At 33.0% G+C, this 21,588-nt stretch overlaps 2 protein-coding genes across 4 annotated transcripts in view; one reads left to right on the top strand and one right to left on the bottom strand.

Annotated features, from left to right (window-relative positions):
• LOC127709021 (myocardin-related transcription factor B-like) overlaps positions 1–19,681 on the bottom strand; it is an 85,923-nt gene extending 66,242 nt beyond the window's left edge. For 2 of the 3 annotated variants that reach the window (XM_052214293.1, XM_052214296.1), the window contains exon 1: positions 3,735–3,971. In XM_052214293.1, coding sequence (XP_052070253.1) covers positions 3,735–3,747 — 13 coding nt within the window. In that variant the 5' untranslated portion in view covers positions 3,748–3,971. Of the gene's footprint in view, positions 1–3,734; positions 3,972–11,442; positions 11,512–19,608 lie in introns of those variants that run through there. The other variant, XM_052214295.1, reaches the window with a different exon arrangement.
• A 185-nt stretch (positions 19,682–19,866) lies between these two features.
• Positions 19,867–21,588, top strand: part of LOC127709043 (3-phosphoinositide-dependent protein kinase 1-like) — a 29,375-nt gene continuing 27,653 nt past the window's right edge. The window contains exon 1 of the mRNA XM_052214364.1: positions 19,867–19,975. The gene's annotated coding sequence lies outside the window, so the exon portion shown is untranslated. The remainder of the gene's footprint in view (positions 19,976–21,588) is intronic.

The following is a 21,588-nucleotide window of genomic DNA, read 5'->3' as shown; positions in this document are numbered from 1 at the left end:
TTTCAGGCGCATTCAGGGACTCATCATTATTGGCGGATTTAAAGTTCTGTGGAGAAACAATATCAATGTCTTAATTAATTTATATCATAACATATTAGAAAAGACTCATATCTAACAATCCTTTTTTTTACTTTTGCAATGAAATAATGGTGACTAGACAAAGCAGATACAATTGTGAAGCATCGTTCAGAAAATGATGAGTCAAGTCTAATTTTCATGATATCATACATAACAAAAAGCATATATTGTACCCTCAATTATCTCCTGTATCTAATGAATGATTCCTACAGCCATGGAAGTAAAATTCAATTACAGTACTGATATATAGGTCACAATGTCGCCATTAAGTTGACAAAAACACTTGAATGCATCCAAAATCTACATCACTTTATTACAGTAGGTTAAACAAGAATATGTGTCCATAGGACACTATGTCCTCCTTGGACTATCCCATTACAATCAACTGTGAAATCTGGGTCAAAATCCGTATTTGGTATACATTTTAAAAATTTCACAACCTAATAAAACATGTGTACTAAGTTTCAAGGTGATGTGATCACAATTTCATTGTTTAGTGAATTGCAAAATTTATATAAAAACCCTAACTTGGCATATATTTTTAAAAGTCACATCATTATAAACATCACCACAAAGGTGACTAGAGTATAGAAATATGGAAATCTTGGGTCTTCTTCTGACAGGCAGTGAATACCCTTATTCCAAAGGCAGTCAAAATTTCCCACCCTTCATATCCCGTATGACCTACCAACCAGAATCTACCTAATTTATTTTGATTGTTTACAGTTTTTTCTTCTTGAATATTGCATGAATTGATTGCCACTTGAATATTGCATGAATTGATTGCCACTTGAATATTGCATGAATTGATTGCCACTTAAATATTGCATGAATTGATTGCCACTTGAATATTGCATGAATTCATTGCCACTTGAATATTGCATGAATTCATTGCCACTTGAATATTGCATGAATTCATTGCCACTTGAATATTGCATGAATTCATTGCCACTTGAATAGAGCATGAATTAATTGCCACTTGAAGTTAAGCAAGCAACAACCAATCAATCTTTATACTGCAACTAGTTGTGTTTATGTCCTAAATATAGTAACACAGCTATATTTTGTGCAATGTCAATTTCATCATGGATCACTTTTTCCACAATCAGGGGTTCATAAAGGGATGAAAATAAGTTTGAAATTTGTGTTACAATTTAAAAAGCTATCAATGTATTAATTTAAGTTGTACTATAAAAACAATATTAGGTCAATGTCAGAAAAATATAAACTTTTTGTATTCAGCACAAAACTGGGAAAGGGCTCGGTAAAACCTCGCCCTTCCCAATTTATCAGCCTCATACAAAAAAGTTTATATTTTTCTGAAATTGACCTAATATTGTATATTTATAAACATGTGTACAAAGTTTCAAGTAAATGACCAAATACAAAATAAACTGTTGACACAGAGATAATTTAGAAAAAGACAATCTGATGGACAGCAACATTGCCAATTAATTCAAAGTCACTGGACCATGAACTAGGGAGCAGGGCCTCGAAATAGTTGTCAAATTGATATGTGCTGATAGTAATGCAACTTTATAGAAAATATCATTGATCTATCACAAGAAGTTCCTAGCAAACTAACTCCAGCAGAAAAATTAACATTGAAATTTGCTTACTAACTGAAAGTTGCTGGACCATGACCTAGGGTGCAGTTCCTCAAAATAGTCGTCAAACTGTTATGTATTGATAGTAATGCAACTTTATAAAAAAGTGGTTCCTATCAAACTGACTTAAGCAGAAAACTTACCCATCATTGACACCTCCAACGACGCTGCTGGAAAAGCAACACCTATGTCTCCCCTTTCGCGACGAAAAATGGATAAGGAACAAACCAACATAAAGCCCCTCTATTATTGTAGGCTGGGCATAAGAATTATTCGAAAGATAACAGTTTAGCTTAAGTCAGTAAAAGAATGAAAAATAGGATAAGAATAGCCTTACATGATCATAAAGGCCATTTGTTTATCCTTTTGAATTGTTTCCAATTTATTCCCGATGGGGCCTTTTATAGCTTTTATATGGTATGGATTTTGTTCATTGTTGAAAGTCACATACAGAATGAGTTTTGCTTAGTTATCTTGTCCCAAACAAACTGACCTATTCTAAAACTTTTAACATTTATAACAGTTACGCAAAAGTTTCAAAGTCAATAGACCATGACTGAAGGGGCAGAGCATATAATCTCAAGGAAATGAGATATGCCAATGCTACTTTAACTGCATACCAAATATCATGGTAAAAACCATTAGTGGTTCTCTTAAACTGACATAACCACATGCTATAACAAATTGTTGACGCCACTGCCACTGAAAACATCAGGCCTAAGTTGAGGCAAAGATAAGATTCTGCAAATTATAAAATACACAACTCTGGACACTGTAGACAGGGAAAAACAATATGTGTCACTAGTATTTGTCATTATCTACTTTTCTCCCAACATGCTGTACTTCTCGGCTGACTTAGATCATGGGATATCTTTAAAAATTGATCAAAAACTTATTTTATAAGAATCTGCTTGGTATTTTATTATTACAAATTTGAACAACTGCTAGTAATGTCATGTGAGATTATCTAACCTGATTTCCATACATCAGAATATCATTAGCAGAAATTAAAATCTATTTTAAGTCATAGTGATGATCATATTGGTTTGCAAATCATATTGTATTTAAAAATAAAAAAGAAACCAACAGATGACTTTCTTGTTGGTGTTTGGTTTAAATAGCATTTCAGAGAAAAACTGGTTTACTTCAATGTTCTACATATTGTAAAGGTAGCCATATTGGTCCTGTTGATTAGAATTTACTTATTTAAGAGAAATCAAAGAAAAATCATTCAAGCTAAGCTGCTTAAGTTCGCTATGAGTGGCTAGTGGTTTTCAAATGTTTAAATACAAAATAAGGAGATGTGGTATGAATGCCAATGAGACAACCCTCCAACAGAGTCCAAATGATGCAGATTTAAGCAATCAAAGGTAATCGTATAGCCTTCAATAATGAGCAAAATCAATACCCCATAGTCTGCTATACAAGGCCAGACATTACAAATGAAAAATAATTCAATCTAAAAACCAACAGCTTAATTTATAACAAAACAAAATACGAAAAAGAAATATAACAGACAGCAACAAACAACAACTGAATTGCAGGCACATGAGTAGGGACAGACACTATGAAATAACAATGGCTAACTCTATCTTTATACCTAGGTCAATTTTACAAACTACGGTATTGAAATTCACAGTAGGTGAAATAGACCAACAATAGGTGTCACTTACATTTGCCATCCCAGCACTTTTCTTAAATTATCCTCATTATTAGATATACCATAATACCAGCACCTTTTTAGCAGACCTTTATAACCTTACAAAAAATAATGACAGAAAAACAAAACAAAATCTCCTTAAATCAAACCAAACTATTTTTACAATATAGAAAAAGATTATTTAGCAATCTGACACAGAAAGCTGTAAAATGTTACAAAAAAATAATAGTAAGACTTAGTTATCATCATTGGCTTTGCAAATTGATTTCAGTTTATTTCAGAAATGAATGATTTACAGCATTATCTTGCAGGTATTTCAGTAAATCCAGAAATAACTACATTAGATCAATGAAACAAGCACCTGCCAGAGAAAAATTTAATTAACTTACCAATCATTTCCATTGTGTAATATTAACCACCATAACCCCCTATACACTATATGGAGGTACTAAAATCACATCCATGTTTTTTTCCTCCTCATCAAACCCCCATCATGACAGAGATAACGAACTCATCGCAAAGTTATAAATAGCTGCACATTAATACCCACTGCATACCATTTCATTTCTTACTGCATATGATTTATCTAACTTATGCTTCTTTTTTTTACTTTTTGTATGTAATTAATTATACCACCTACTATAAAACAGTTGTTAAAGGACAGGTGAACTTTGGTTTCGGAAGAAACCTGTTTATTTTGTTCATTTTGAAATTTAATGCTTTCTACAGTAAATTAACTGGTTACTGCAAGGTTCTGATAGGATTTAATATTCTGCAATCCACTGCTGATTTACATGTCATGCATGTAGATCAAGATTAGAAACAAAATGTAGATTTTGTTGGTTTTAAAATATTCCGTTTCAGTATTTCTTATCAATTTCATTTAAGCATTAAGGGTGGGTCATACAAATTAAGATAGTTTTTTACTGTGCATTACTATGAAGTATCTCTAAGACATGATACTATTTCAAGCTTGATGAATAGTAAGTTAAATGCAATTGTATATTGTTTACAACCATATGTAAATGCTTTTTCTTGTGTTAAGTTCAAGTTGATGTCTTATTGATGTGTAACACATATCTTCTTCTATTTACGCCTAAAGGGTATAGAAATATGGTAATTCCTGGACCTGTCTAGTAGTAAAACCCTTGATGAAGTGGGCCGTCTGTTCAGCTATGCAGGATATATAATACACCGTCAAGCCCAGTCAGATTGGGGACTCTAAATCAGATGCCTCATGTATGAAGATTGCTTTTCTCTCAGCCTGTTAAAGAACCCTTGCAACAACTCTCCGAGGGCTCATAGGCAAAATGTGTACATGTGTACTTAGTTTCAAGTTGATGTGACTACAACTTCATCAAAAACTACCCTTACCAAAAACTTCAACCTGATATGAGAGACGCCAGAGACAAAAGGAAAAAGGGAAAGACAGAATAACAGTCGGGAGGAGGCACAGACCAAAAACATATTGACCATCTACTACCATGGGAAGGGCATGAAAATATAAAAGACCATGTACATTTTTATTTGTTTAACAGCACTCTTGTAAAAAGAAGCGGTTGTCATGGTTGCAAGATACCAAACTTTGTCACTTTTTTTTTGCATTTAACAAATATTCTTTCACATTTTGTCTATTTATATGATAGTTTATAAAACTTACATTTCATGCATTTTAGAGCAAATATTGACCTTCAAATACATCTACCACAACAATATTGACAATGTTCACTATATGAAAACAAGGAAGTTAAATTCAAATGTATTTAACAATGTACAGACTGCAAGCTTTCCTTCCTGTCATATTCATTATATATATTTAAATTCTATTTAAAAATCAACAATTCATTATATATAATAGCATTATATAAGACATTTTAAAGAAATGTATCTACAATTTATAGGGAAGTAATCAGTAATTTCAATTTCTGGTCTCTCCTTTCATCATACATGATATTATAATTGTAGTTGTCCTTTTTAAAAGTCTTTATTCAAAGACAGAGTACAACAAATATGTGAGTGCTGGATTTTCAAAATCAAAGATTTGGATAATTCTAGGGAGGAAGATGGTTATTGATTTCCCTTGATATCAGTATTCTTCTCCAAAAATAACTGAACTGCACATGCATTTGCCATTACACGAAAAATGATATGATACATTTTTTCATGGCTCCATCTAAATGTTATTCTTCCAAATTAACAATTGTCTTAAATTGTATATTACAGCCCTTTAAATATTTTAAAGTGTGCTGTACAAGTGCCAACTCCAACAATTATTAGTTGCAGGGAAAAAATTAAAATCTATTGATAAAATATTCAAGAGTTACAGCACTTTATTATATAGTGTATATGCAATGGTCTACATAATTCTTGTTTCATTTTTTTTTTTTTACATTGAATGCTTTACCTATTAATCAAAATGTGTATTAACCACGCAACTGCAAGACAAAAACTGGAAAGATCAGAACTTCCAATGTATTTTTTCCAATTTTCAATTAACAGCAAGGAAAGCCAAAACTGGTCATTTTAATAGGTCATTATATTTACATCTTAGGCTCAGCAGTTCTTAATTCTACATCCAAACCATCAACTGCCATCAGAGTAAGATTATCTCTGTTTAATTTCTTTAAACTGAAATTTTCGTAATAAAGTAAAGACACAATGAACCTGATGCTAAATTTTGAAGTCTTATATGTAGCAGCTATTTTTTTTTGTGGGGGGGGGGTACTGATTCTGCATCTAAGCATACTTCAGGAATAAAACCACTAATTCATAGCACCATTGCTTTCTATGTTAAATTCTGCAATTTCAAGGATTAATGGCTACTTTGTCTTAAGTTCAAATAAAGTGGCAGCCATTTCGTGTCAAAACTATACCTTAGCCTAAATTGTGCTGAAAGTTCAACATACCTTTAATTGCATATTAGAGCACACTGGTTCCCGGAAGTTTGGTAGTACAAAAACAGGTACTTCCGATCTGAACAACAGGGCAAAAGTGCCTCCTATTATAATTTCTTATATTTTTTTTATTATTTAAAATAATCTTTCAACAAGGGTCCTACAGTGATCCCAAGTCCTTAAGATTTTATTTGATACCAAATTTATCCAAATATTTTACTTATTGACAAAGTTACAGCTATGCATAGGAACTATTTTGTTTAAAATATGTACTACTTTTTTGTATGTTCTTTCTGACCAGGCCCAAATTAGTGGATCTATATCTTCAAGAGAAGTAAGTACATTCATAAAGAGAACCAGTTGAATCCAGGCTGACATGGGAAATTCAAATACAATTGATCAATATATTTCACCACTGCAAGAAAATTACTACTAGTTGTTATTTTGATAGCCAAACAGCACCTTAAACCTAGAATACTAGAAGGTTATTTTGTTAATTGATCAAGTCAATTATATAAGGTGTATCATAAGAACATATGAATTTTGAAGCAATAGTTTTTTCTCGATAACAATCTTGCAGGTTTTGTCCTTTCAAGACTTAAAAATTTAAAAATATTAGTTTAATGAATTTAAAGGAGCATTAGCTGTCAAATCTATGTTCACCAATTTGACTCATATTCTCATATTTGATTTATAAGTTACTTAAATGTATATCCAAATTACAAAAAGTCTAAAATAAACAATTTAACAATGCATGGACTCGATAATATGTATCAACATTTCATGTGTATTTTTGTTAAGACGTCTTCTAATTGACCATCGATATGACCTCCGAAGACTGCCGAAGGTCATATAACCCAATATAAACATAAATATAGATGTAAATAGATAGCGAACTCATGCATCTGAATTTTTCTAGGTCTGTTTGATTTCATATTATAGGTTATTATAGGTTATATAAAATGCTTCGCTGAGCGCAGCTGGATACGACCGCAGAGGTCCAACCCTGAACAGTTGGGGCAAAAATGGACACAATATTTGCGCTTGATACAGGTCTGAATTTGGATTGTAATTAAATATTTGACACATAATAGGTTTCTGACACCGAATAACTGTAGTTAAAGAACTTAGAATTGGTTATATGATTTGAATTTATATTCAATTTTTTGCTTTTGTGCAATACACTATGCTGTTGCGAAATTGAACCCCCCCCCAAAAAAAAAAAAACATTTACCCCCCTTTTCTTTTTGCTTTTGTGAAATACACTATGCTGTTGCGTATTGACCCCCACCCCCCCTTTTTTTTTTGCAAAAAGAAATAATATTTGAAGAAATTTTCTTTTTAATTTCTGAAATCTTAATTGCCCCCACAATTTCTTTTTTACCCCCCTCCCCCCCTAATTTTTTTTTTCACCTCCCCCCCCCCCCTTTTCCAAAAAAAAATTCTTTCCCTCAAGATATGGTCATAATCTCAATTCAAATTTCCAATGGAGTTTGCAACCATAATTACCAATCTGAATACATCATAAAAGTCTTAAAATAAAAAAAAAATCCCAACCCATATTTTTTGAACCCCCTTATGATTCCTTATGATTCATCACCCCCAAACTCAATCCCAGCCTTCCCTTTGTGGTATGGTACCTTGCAGTACAATTTCAGAGAGATCCATACACTTGAACACAAGTTATTGTCTGGAAACTAGAACTAGAGGGTCTCGAGAGCCTGTGTAGCTCACCTGACTCTACTTTGGTTTTAGAAATCATGTAAAGATAGATAAAAATCATAACAGATACCCAAATTATGATTGAGGCCAAATTTGGTTTAATATTGGTCCCGTTATTTAATCAAATATCCTGGTGGCCATCTTGAACAGTAAATCGGCAACAAAGTAGCAACACTTGGTCAGCACCTCATAAGGAACATTCATGCCATGTTTGGTTCCATTCCATTCAGTGGTTCTCTAAAAGAAGACATTAGTATGTATTTCCCAAGGGTCCTATGTTAAACTAAGTCCCCTGCTGGCGGCCATCTTGGATGATGGACCAACTGCAAAGTAACAACATTTGGTCAGCACCTCATAAGGAATAGTCATGCCATGTTTGGTTTCATTCCATTCAGACGACGCCTTTGGGCCAGGTGAGCTAAAAATGCTTGTTTTTTGGCCCCTTTTTGGCCCCAAATTCCTAAACGTTTAGGGCAATTACCCCCAAACTCAAACCCAGCTTTCCCTTTGTGATATGGAACCTTGCAGTACAATTTCATAAAGATCCATACACTTACACACAAGTTATTGTCATGAAACTAGAAAAATGCTTGTTTTTTGCCTTTTTTGGCCCCTAATTCCTAAAATTTTGAGGCAATTACCCCCAAAATCAATCCCAGCATTCCCTTTGTGATATGGAACCTTATGGTACAATGTCAGAGCGATCCATACGCTAACACACAAGTTATTGTCTGGAAGTTACAAAAATGCTTATTTTTGGCCCCTTTTTGGCCCATAATTCCTTAACTGTTGGTACCATAACCCCCAAAATCAATCCCAACCTTTCTTTTGTGGTATTGAAACCTATGGTAAAATTTCATAGAGATCCATTCACTTAAACTAAAGTTATTGTGCGAAAACCAATGTATCTTCGGACGATGACGCAGGACGAAGACGCCGGACGACGACAATGACGCCAACGTCATGGATGCTATAAACAGTTTCGTATAAAAAACTAGGGGTTATTCCCCGACTAAAAATAACCATGGAGGGAAATCCCTTTTTATTTACTTAATTGGTGAAAAAGTATCATGTTTTTTGTATTTGATTGTAAAAATTAGTTAATTAGCTTTCAATTAAAACAGGTTGAATGATTAAAATAATCTTAAAAATTAGATTAAATATACATGTTTTGAGGGGAGACAACACTGTAAACATCCTGTTTTTTTGGCAGTGAAAATTGAAAACTTATTTGCAGCCACTGTAGCTCTTATCGAAGCAGGAAACCGTACCCTGAAGCGAGATTTTTTTGAAAGGCCAGGTAAAAACCTATGAATTTCATACAGTTTTGATTATGTGAAATGTGCGTGTATCATGTCTACATGGGTATGCACATGACCTGATTTCAGGTTTTTTATGTTCAGATTAGGCAATTTCCCCCCCCCCCCCCCCCCCCCCATGTTCTCTGAAAAGAACTTTTTTATTATATTAAAAGTACACTTTATTTTTATTTCATTATAAACTAGAGAAAATTCTGATTCCAGTGATATCTAGTTTTATACAAGTATTTTTATTAACCATTCCACCACTAAGGGTCACTTATGCATGGTCCCTCAAAATATGACGCCATAGAAAAAAACTGTTGATTGCACCCCATACCAATATACAACCGCAAATTTTTTTTGCGGACGTATAAAAAGATGGAGAATGTGATGATGCCTCTGCTTGCATACAACATTATAAAGTGACATAACTCAAGAACAACAAAAGTGATGGTATGCAAATTTGTACTTGATCTGAGTTTTGTGGTAATAAGTATTGTGTAAAGGTTTCATAATGTTTAGTTGGGGCAAACTTAAGTTACAGAATGGAAACTAAAAATTTTGCAATTTTTCGATTTATAAAGGGCATAACTCGATAATGATTAAAGTAACGCCACCAAAATTCAACTTGATCTGTGTTTTGTGGTAAAAAGCATTGTGCATAAGTTTCATAACAATTGGTTGAGGCAAACTTAAGTTAGAGAACAGAAACTAAAAATTTTGCATTTTTTTTCCATTTATAAAGGGGCATAACTCGAGAATGGTTTAAGTGACGCTACCAAAATTCAGTCTTGATCTCTATTTTGTGGTAATAAGCATTGTTTATAAGTTTCATAACATTTGGTTGAGGCAAACTCAAGTTAGAGAACTGAAACCAATTTTGGGACGTACGTACAGACGGACAAGGGTAAAACTTAATGCCCCTTCCGCTACGGCTGGGGCATAAAAAATAGTTTGACTTTTCTTGGCCCTGTACATGTGTTTTATCTACATTTCCCATGTCTATTTAACATCCTTTATATTTAATGACTAAGAATAGTTATAAGCAGTAGCGAAAGGTAAAATCAAATGATAATATTTGCACTTCAACTGGTCTGGAAAATATCAGTCACCATGTCAGTGACTTCCCAAGGAATATAAGCGCTTTCCAAATACTATAAAAATAAGAAGATGTGGTATGATTGCCAATGAGACAACTCTTCACCAGACACCAAATGGCGTAGAAGTTAACAATTATAGGTCACCCCACGGCCTTCAACAATGAGTTAAACCCATACAAGATTACTGGGTACTTCCCTTTGGCGAGTTGGCTAGCAGATGTTTCACACAACTGATTATTTGGTATAAAGTTTTACAATGACTTTAATGAACCTGCAACACAAAGTTGTCACTATTATGAAGCAATCACAACTTTCATACAATCAAAATATTATTTTTTAGTTAAAAGCAATTAATGTTAATGAGTTGTGTGTCGTGAGCGCAAGACTATTCAAGTCCTAAAAAATCTGAAAATATTGATGATTTCAATAGGAGATAGCATTGCATATATGTTAATAAAATTCATTGGATTAAGTGAAAAACTGCAAGACACCTGTTCAGCCTCGACAGACGCTTAGTTGTTGTCAAAGAGTGCACTTACCCAGGATAGAGCACCACAACTGTTTAAGTTGATGGTCACAAATAACTGAATATCTATCTAAACAAGTACTCATATAATACATAAATTGATACAATAACAAACTATTGACACAGAGATATGTCTCACCTGTCGGCATTAAATTCAGAAAAAGTGGGTAGGGCAGAAAAATGGTCAACAAACTGAGATGTACAGACAGTAATGTAACTTTATAGAACATACATGTATTGTTGTCTATTGTAAGTTGTTCCTATCAAACTAACTTAAGCAGAAACTTAACATTGAAAATTGGTAATTAATTCAAAGTCACTTGACCATGACCTCAAAATAGTCTTCAAATTGATATGTATTGATAGTAATGCAACTTCATACAAAATATCATTGATCTATCACAAGTAGTTCTTATCAAAATAACTTTAGCAGAAAACTTAACAATTTTTTAGGCCGATGACGTCGCTGGAAAAGCTATACCTATGTCTCGCCTTCTGAGACTTTCATCGCAGGCAAAACAAAAGTAAAGTGAAGTAAACATTGATTTTCTTACCTTTAAATGTGAACTGTTTCCTGTCATGTTGTTCTCTCTAGTCCTTTTTATATATTGGCTCAAAATCAACTGAAAAAATTAAAACAGCTTCTGAAATCATTTATGAAATCATCCCAATGTGACTACGTGTCATGCATGTGAAACAATTAATAAGAGATAACTAAAGTTATGATTTATACTAGAACAATAATAGAAAAATAAATATGGCAGACAGCAACCAGACAAAACCACTGGACTACATATTCCTAGCTTGGGACAAGGCATATAAAGAATGTGGCAGAATTTAACAAATTTGTGAGTGCTCAACTCTCCCAATGCTGTTAATCAGTGTTGTAACAGCACAAAATTGACAAGCGTGAGCACACTGAAATGTCTTGCCTGCTTTACTTATCAATATTGAATTTTGTTGAAAGTCTGTTATATGAAGAGTTTACTAAAATATCACATAAACTTAACAATATCAATGATTCAGGTAAATGAGGACAAGGTCCAGCTACGGCGTGGGCATAATAAAAACCAAATAAGATGAAAGAAATCCTTTTGAGATATTTCAGCCATCAGTGTCAGTCCCTTTTCAAAATATGACAAAACCATGAGTTCATTGTGTGCTAAAAAAACTCAGTCATGCATACAGGTAAGCTTTTATTTTGTCCAAATAAAAAAAATAATAAAAAGTAAAATCACAAAAATACCGAACTCCGAGAAATTTCTTCAGATTATTAAGTTGCAGTTAATGTTAGTGTCTTTACTTTTACACTTGTAATATGATTTAATTTGATTGATAATTGTTAAGCTTGTATTATTTAGCATGCAATTATGCTCTGTTTCAAAATTAAGTCTAATCATTGATTTTTTTTTTATAATTTGATAAAAGTTTATAAGGAATAGTATTAACAAAAATAACTTTTGTCATAAAGGATGCATCGGCAGCTGTGAAAAGTAAGTACACTAACTCAATAAGACCTCATAATAACAATATAACAGGGATCTCCATGGATGAAAATTTTACCATGGAGGAACTTTCACCAGACAAAAACCCTAGTGTTGTGAATGAAATGATTTTATTCCTTCATTTCATTATAAGGAATAGTGAATAGACTAATGTATTGTTCAAGACTTGTGGAGGGCAATAATTAAACTAAAATGGTTATTACAACCTAAACTTGCAAATGCCAAAGTAAAAGACAATGCAACATGCATCTTTCAATTCTGAATGTAAACCATACGTAATATTTTATTGTAAACTACAAAATTTCTTCAGATTATCAAGTTGCAGTTAATGTTAGTGTCTTTACTTTTACACTTGTAATATGATTTAATTTGATTGATAATTGTTAAGCTTGTATTATTTGGCATGCAATTATGTTCTGTTTCAAAATTAAGTCTAATCTTGTACTCATTTAAAAAGGGAGATGCGGATTAAATAAGTCAATAACAGCACATGTTCGACTTGTTAAACCTATGTACAGTAATAGCATTTAGTAATTTAGTAATTTTATATATCTTAATCAATGTTTTCTCCTGTCAGGTGTGTCTACCTGATTAGGGTCATTAGTCTGATATCCCTCCAGTCTGCACTGTTAGCCACCAGTCTGATGCAGGGCTTCCAAAAAATATTTGAGCTAGCTGGACATTTTTTTGTGTGTCTTATCCTGATTTAATCCCTTAAGACTTAGTAACAAAAGGCAACCATAGTAATCAGTTGGGCATCATATAAATTATTATTGACACAAAAACGGTATTTGACTTGATTTTTAATATAAATTTGATGTTCTGGCGTTCACTGTTAAATTGACAGTGCACCATTGGAAGTGTGCAACATCAGCGTACTAATATCTGCCTAAGACTCTTTATTTGTGCAAAATTACGCTGTCAATAACTTCACTTTCGTTTTTAAAAAGTACATTTTCCTAATACCGGATGTTGACTTGACAATGGTAAAACACGGACCATGGACGGATATGTAAAACCTGTGTACGTTTACAAAGCACAATTAACAAAAATAATTGAGTTTAAGTAGCTCATTCCGCATTATTTCTACAGGAAAATACTTGAAATGAACGTTAGATAAAGGTATCAATGATATTTTTTGGCATTTTTGAAAATTGGGATGCATAATTAAATCTAACACCTGCACACATGCACATGAGTGTACTAGTTCAAACAACGTGGTTCTGATGATTTTTCACTTAAAACCTTTATTACTACCTTTTTAAATTTTCATCAAATCATATTTAAATACGTTTTCTGGTATTCTGAATCTTGTTGACTAAATAAATTAGATGGAAACCGCTGAAATTTAAGAAAATAACTTTTAATCGACTGATCACTGTCCAGTACAAAATATTTACCTGTAGCCTGAACAGGTAAAATCAGCTGTCAGAGAACTAATTAATTAACCTTGATTGTAATGAGAGGGTATTAATGTAGGGTTTGTTTTGATAGTACTTATTCATCATGTCACTTATATGAATTGATATGTGAGGCTGTTTAACATGTTTAAGGCAAAAGGTCAGGTCAAAAAGATCGCATAAACTTATTTTTTTTCCCTGAACAATGTGAAAATGTCCGTTTCAGCCTTGGCACAACAAGTCTGACATTTATATAATTTACCGGACTTGTCCGGCAAATACCACCGTTTTGGAAGCCCTAGTCCGATGCCCCAGACTTGTAAAATTTTATTAGGACTAGCAACTATTTGCAAAACTTTGTTTAGAAACATAAAACTAGTAGTAGGAAAAGATTTTGGTGCAAACTGTCCCTTAGGGCTTTAAAACAGTAATCAGGAGGACACTTTAGATTATAATTGCTGATAAAAATGGTGGTGGCTAGAGAAATGAAAACAAATTTTGACCAAACATTTCAACCATAGCCCAATTATTTAACAATGGCAGAAGATAATTTAAAGGTGGCAGGCAGGGGACATCATATAACAGGTCATGGAAATCCCTGAGAAACAAGACTGTTTCAAGATTACATGTTTTTCATTCCCAATAAACATGTGAAACATAGATTTTGATTGGGTTAATAACGTAGTCATAAGAAACACCAATATTGACTGGACGTTCATCTTGTCTCCCTTGGAAAAAAAATTTCACAAATTCATGTTTTAGAGCTTTTTCACGATCCTGATCATGCAATCCGGACAAGCGGTCAAAATTGTGTAGTCTTCGCCTCAATCATGAAACAGTGTTCTCCCCAGAAATGTTTTAAGGTGCAAAATTTCAAGGGTGCATAAAACTATTTTAGAGTGAACTATTGTGACCAGCAATCGGTCATCAATCATTATATGCAATAATGCACAGTATTAATATACATGACAAAGAATAAGAATATATATTTGAAATAAATTCATTTTAAACACAAAAAGCAGTTATATCACAGTCAATTGTATAAGTCAAAATGTATATATAGTTCAAGAAAACTAATGTTCTTCTGGGCCTTTCATTGCTGAACAGCTTCAGAAATATTTATTTCTGTACTCTCTGTTCCTTCTAGAGATATAGTAACAAGACAGTTTGTAATTTTGTTGGACAGCCTGTTCCTCAGTCTTTATCCTTTAGGGTTGAAAACATCATCTGCCTTTCGCTTAACCCATTTCTTCTTTGCAAAGAACATGTGATTCAGCATTAAAATTGATTATGTTTAAGATGTTTGGTATTCAACTTTTTAAAACAAAATAAAATGCTTCGCTGGGCGCAGCTTGATACGACCGCAGAGGTCGAACCCTGAACAGTTGGGGCAAGTATGGACACAACATTCAAGCTTGATACAGCTCTGAATTTGGATTGTGATTAAATATTTGACACAGCATAGGTTTCTGACACAGAAAGAATGTGGTCTAAGAACTTCATTTTTTTTAATTTACCTATTATGGTCCAATGTCCAAAATCAAAATACATGGTTAGATTCAGCATATCAAAGAACCCCATATATTCAATTTTTGTTGAAATCAAACAAAGTTTAATTTTGGACCCCAACTTGGACAAACTTGAAAACTGGTCCCATAATCAAAAATCTAAACACATGTTTAGATTCAGCATATCAAAGTACCCTAAGAATTCAATTTTTGTTAAAATCAAACTAAGTTTAATTTTGGACCCTTTGGACCTTAATGTAGACAAATTTAAAAAACGGGACCCAAAATTAAAAATCTAAAAACACAGTTAGATTTGGCATATCAAAGAACCCCAATAATTCAATTTTTGATGAAATCAAACAAAGTTTAATTTTGGACCCTTTTGACCTCAATATGAACCAATTTGATAGCGGGCCCACAAATAAAAAATCTAAATACATGGTAAGATTCAGCATATTAAAGAACCCCATATATTCAATTTTTGTTGAAATCAAACAAAGTTTAATTTTGGACCCCAATTTGGACCAACTTGAAAACTGGGCCAAAAATCTAAAATCTAAATACATGTTTAGATTCAGCATATCAAAGAACCCCATATATTCAATTTTTGTTGAAATCAAACAAAGTTTAATTTTGGACCCCAACTTGGACCAACTTGAAAACTGGTCCCATAATCAAAAATCTAAACACATGTTTAGATTCAGCATATCAAAGAACCCCAAAAATTCAATTTTTGTTAAAATCAAACTAAGTTTAATTTTGGACCCTTTGGACCTTAATGTAGACCAATTTAAAAAACAGGACCCAAAATTAAAAATCTAAATACACGGTTAGATTTGGCATATCAAAGAACCCCAATAATTCAATTTTTGATGAAATCAAACAAAGTTTAATTTTGGACCCTGTTGACCTCAATATGAACCAATTTGATAGTGGGTCCACAAATAAAAAATCTAAATACATGGTAAGATTCAGCATATCAAAGAACCCCATATATTCAATTTTTGTTGAAATCAAACAAAGTTTAATTTTGGACCCCAATTTGGACCAACTTGAAAACTGGGCCAAAAATCTAAAATCTAAATACATGTTTAGATTCAGCATATCAAAGAACCCCATATATTCAATTTTTGTTGAAATCAAACAAAGTTTAATTTTGGACCCCAACTTGGACCAACTTGAAAACTGGGCCCATAATAAAAAATCTAAACACGTTTAGATTCAGCATATCAAAGAACCTTAAGAATTCAATTTTTGTTAAAATCAAACTAAGTTTAATTTTGGACCCTTTGGACCTTAATGTAGACCAATTTGAAAAACGGGACCCAAAATTAAAAATCTAAATACACGGTTAGATTCGGCATATCAAAGAACCCCAATAATTCAATTTTTGATGAAATCAAACAAAGTTTAATTTTGGACCCTTTGGACCTCAATGTGGACCAATTTAAAAACGGGGCCCAAAATCCAAAAACTTAATACACGGTTAGATTCAGCATATTAAAGAACCCCAAGAATTCAAGAATAAAACCCCATTGAAATTGATCAAGAAATAAGCAATTTATACGAAGTATCTTCTTTTGCACAATACTGTGCAATTGAATATTTCTTGCTATTGCGCAATACTGTACAATTGACAATTTCTTGCTATTGCGCAATATTGTGCTATTGGATATTTCTTGCTATTGCGCAATACTGTTAAATTGAAGATTTCTTGCTATTGCGCAATACTGTGCAATTGAAGATTTCTTGCTATTGTGCAATACTGTGCAATTGAAAATTTCTTGCTATTGCACAATACTTATTATATAATAATTTACACATCCTGTTTGGTGTGTATCTCCTACCATATCATTATTATTTGCTTTTAAATATAAATCAGAAATAACCAACTTAAAATGGAAAATTTTAAAAGAAAAAAAAAAGGAAAAAAAGAAAAAGAAAAAAAAATAAAATCCCCCCTTCCAAATTTTTTGAACCCCCTTATGATTCATCACCCCCAAACTCAATCCCAGCCTTCCCTTTGTGGTATGGTACCTTGCAGTACAATTTCAGAGAGATCCATACACTTGAACACAAGTTATTGTCTGGAAACTAGAAAAATGCTTATTTTTGGCCCCTTTTTGGCCCCCAATTCCTAAACGTTTCTGGCAATTACCCCCAAACTCAATTCCAGCTTTCCCTTTGTGATATGGAACCTTGTAGTACAATTTCAGAAATATCCAAACACTTACACACAAGTTATTGTCCTGAAACTAGAAAAAATGCTTGTTTTTTGCCCCTTTTTTGGCCCCTAATTCCTAAAATTTTGAGGCAATTACCCCCAAAATCAATTACAGCCTTCCCTTTGTGATATGGAACCTTGTGGTACAATGTCAGAGAGATCCATACACTTACACACAAGTTATTGTCTGAAAGTTACAAAAATGCTTATTTTTGGCCCCTTTTTGGCCCCTAATTCCTTAACTGTTGGTACGATAACCCCCAAAATCAATCCCAACCTTCCTTTTGTGGTATTGAACCTTATGGTGAAATTTCATGGAGATCCATTCACTTAAACTAAAGTTAGAGTGCGAAAACCAATGTGTCTTCGGACGACGCCGGACGACGACGACAACGACGACGACGACGACGACGACGCCAACGTCATACCAATATACGACCAAAAAATTTTTAATTTTTGCGGTCGTATAAAAAATGTAATGAACCAGCTGACCAGTGTCCGTTATTTGACATTACGCTTCTGTGTGTATAATTGTCAAAACGTTTCTTTGGCAGGTAGTATTAACGAAACTTGACAAATTTGTCAAAGTTAAGACCAGTGAAGTTCTAGTGACATTATACAAATGCTGCAGCGATTCCGTACATATATTTCCCGATGAACGAATTAACTATCGATGTTAAAAAATTATTTTATTTCTAAAACGTTACAGTTGACAGACGAATTTTACTTGCAAGCAACAATTTTTCACTTTCTAATAAAATAAATCACTCCTCGTTATCTTTAATAAAAGTTTATTTTACTTTTTTGACGTACAAATACTCTCATTCATAAATTACATTGTAAATTTCTTTAGTAATGTGTATTAAAATTTATCACGTGTATTCATCATGTTCATTGGTCATGTTTTAATACATTCTTCTTCTCGACCAATGAAAAAATTCGTTACTTTAATGGCCAAGTGATCGCACACAGACAATGCGTAAATATAATGTATTTGCGATCTATTTCTTCAATTTTTGCACTGAAGATTTTAAAAACTTTTATTTTCTACTAAAAATATCTATCTTCTTGATGATCATTTACGCTATAACCTGATTACATGGTCTGATAAGGCTGGAACAGGTAAATCAGAGACTTTTGCTAGTTATCAGTTATTGCGCAACATTGACCAACCTCTCAGCGGTGATCAGCAACTTGACAATTTTAACCAACATTTATAATTAAAATGTGAAAATTAACATGCTGCGGGATCAAGTATTAAGGGACAGCGGCCAATTAAGGCGCTCCAGGATCAACGAAAATATTTTGAAGGCGCTGCGGGACCACAGCGTCATATCGGCCTGGGGTGAACAGTGATGAAAGTTGGCAGGTATGATACATGTATTATCCGTCCTCTGTCAATGAATGTCAAAATTGTTATTCCCATTCATGACACCAACACATAAAATTCAACTATAAAAAATCATTACTTCGCTTTGCTCGTCATTGAGCCATGACATTTTTGCCCCTTGAGAGAACTGTAGAAATCCCTAAAATTGTTATTACAACAAACTGCCTTTAGCAAACATTCTATAAAGATTAAAATAAACAACTTCATCATATACGTATTACTGACACAATAACATCGAATAATAAAAATAGAGTTATAAAACCTAGTACTAAAAGGAATAGGGCAAAACAACGAGACCCGGGCAAACAATAATCGTGGAGAAACGACTCCGGGTGCAACAGGTTTCAGGGCTAACCAACTTGTGTTTACTGTTCTGAAGAAGGCTACAATTTGGAATACTATAGTATAAGCCAACCCAACCGGATAGGTTCGGTTTTAAAGTCATAAATAGCTTAATACCTGTTACAACACCTACCAAATCAATCCCACAATCAAATGACTTATAAACTGCCCAAGATAAGGTAATGTTGCTCAGTAACAAGCGGCAAAATTTGCTGTTAATTAATAATGTTGCAATGATTTATGTCATCTTTAACATAAACTATGACTTTAAATTTATCGGCAATCAGATCAGACAAGTGACAACTTATTGTCTTTTCTAGATCTTGTTTTTCGAAGGAAAAACAACCTTACATTTGATTCCGGAAATAGGTTCTGTCATCCGCCATTCACGAATGTCCCGGATGTTGTATATGCTATAAATAGAAACAAATTTGTTTTGTGAAATTCTGTATATCGACCCTAAATAAAAGTTGAACTATAAGTAATTCTTTATCTGCATACTATTTTTTGCACTATGTATTTCACCAAAACCAGAAAAAGGCGATGATTTAAGGATGTTCATTAATGACAGATCTTACTGAAATGCGCTTGCGTTTGGTTCACTTTCAACTTCCGGATTTGAGAAAAAATAAGAAGATGCCGGGTTGAAAATTTAAAGAAAGTGAAATAACTTTGTATTTAGACTAAATTGTCGATAACAGCTATGTGTTGCTAACTGGTAATTAATTGTTCCATACCAAAAAGCAACTTAGGTGATATTACCTTGTATTAACAGTGCATTGTACATACACACACACAAATGTCCATTCCCTTAAATTATGTCTAAATAATGTTCTGATACTTGACGAAAGTACTCTATTCAAAGGATGTGACTCTTGTTTTACAACGCTTTCCTTGAGAAAAAATTGATGGGCAGAAGTTTGCATTATAAGATTGAAAATTTAGGGCTGAATAGAATATGTAAAACGCTTCTTGTTTATTATTGTGATAAAATCATAGGGTTCAAGTCAAATCTGCACCTGGTCAAATCAGCACCTATAGAAAGTGTCAAATCGTCATCTGGTTAAATCAGCATCTTGTCAAATCGGCACCTGTTTAAAGTCAATTCTGCATCCAATAATATTTGATATAACATATGAATAATTCTAAATTTTGGGGTTGGATTTTATCATTCATTACATCGCTAAAAATTATCACATGTTATTAAGTAGTTTGAATGGTACTGTACTTAGAATACATAAGTTAATTGTTTAAAGTTTTCTCAACATTCTATGACTGATGTTTTGATTAATTTTCTTTCAATTAATTGATTAATAACTTTTATCAAATAAATAAATAACATGTTTGTTGTTTTAACTCTCTACAGGTAGTTATTTATGTTTTTTCGTTGAAAAACTTAAATAAAAAACAATGAAGCCATTACCTAAGCTGTTGTTTAATCATGAGAAAATAAGATGCAATAAAAGGGAAAACTTTTCAAAATTAAACCATATGTAGTTTATAGAAAATTTCTACAATATGGCAAGATAATAAAACTTTCTTCAACTTTTAAAGCCTTCCCTACAATTCAATCTGGAGTAAGAATTGCTCGCATGATAAATCAATTCCCTGCAGAATATTCTTGCAAGGATAACTCCTTTTGGTAAGATTCAAGGGTCTGCCAAGAGATCCAAAATGCTTCACATGTGGAATCTATGGCCATGTAGCTAGGGACTTGTATACACATTAAGTTGAACGAAAAAATTACATACAGAAACCCCCAAAAATTGTTAATTAGTCAATATTTCTGGACAACACCTTCTTCATTTTAATATTTTTGCTTAAAATACTGAAAAAAATATGTGTTCAACATATTTAACATGGATGCCAAAATGATTACATCGGGTGCCGATTTAACTAGGTAGTAGGTGTCCATTTGACTAGAATTTGATTAATATTCGTTCTTAACAGCTACTTTAGTTTGGAGTTCTGTCCAAGCATTAAAACTTCTTGCCAAAAGGTATTTTTTATATGTGTTCTTGGACCTAATTGTCCATAGTGCATCTTGGATAATTACAATTATATTCAACCCTTACCATTGCAAACTGGAGCTGGCATGTCAGTAACTGCCTTTATTAATTTATGTATCGTTGTCATTTTGCTTAGTTTCTTTTGTTACTTATTTTGACATTGGACTCTGACTTCTTTTAAACTGAGTTTTACTGTGTGTATTACTGTGTGTTTGTTTTTTCTACATTGGCTAGAGGTATAGGGGAGGGTTGAGATTTCACAAAACATATTTAACACCGCCACATTTTTGTGCCTGTCCCAAGTCAGGAGCCTCTGGCCTTT

This window comes from Mytilus californianus, unplaced genomic scaffold, assembly GCF_021869535.1.
Source record: "Mytilus californianus isolate M0D057914Y unplaced genomic scaffold, xbMytCali1.0.p SCAF_7, whole genome shotgun sequence".
In the NCBI taxonomy this organism is placed as follows: Eukaryota; Metazoa; Mollusca; class Bivalvia; order Mytilida; family Mytilidae; genus Mytilus; species Mytilus californianus.
Note: the sequence above shows the minus strand (reverse complement) of the source record. Positions and strands in the feature narration are given on the sequence as shown.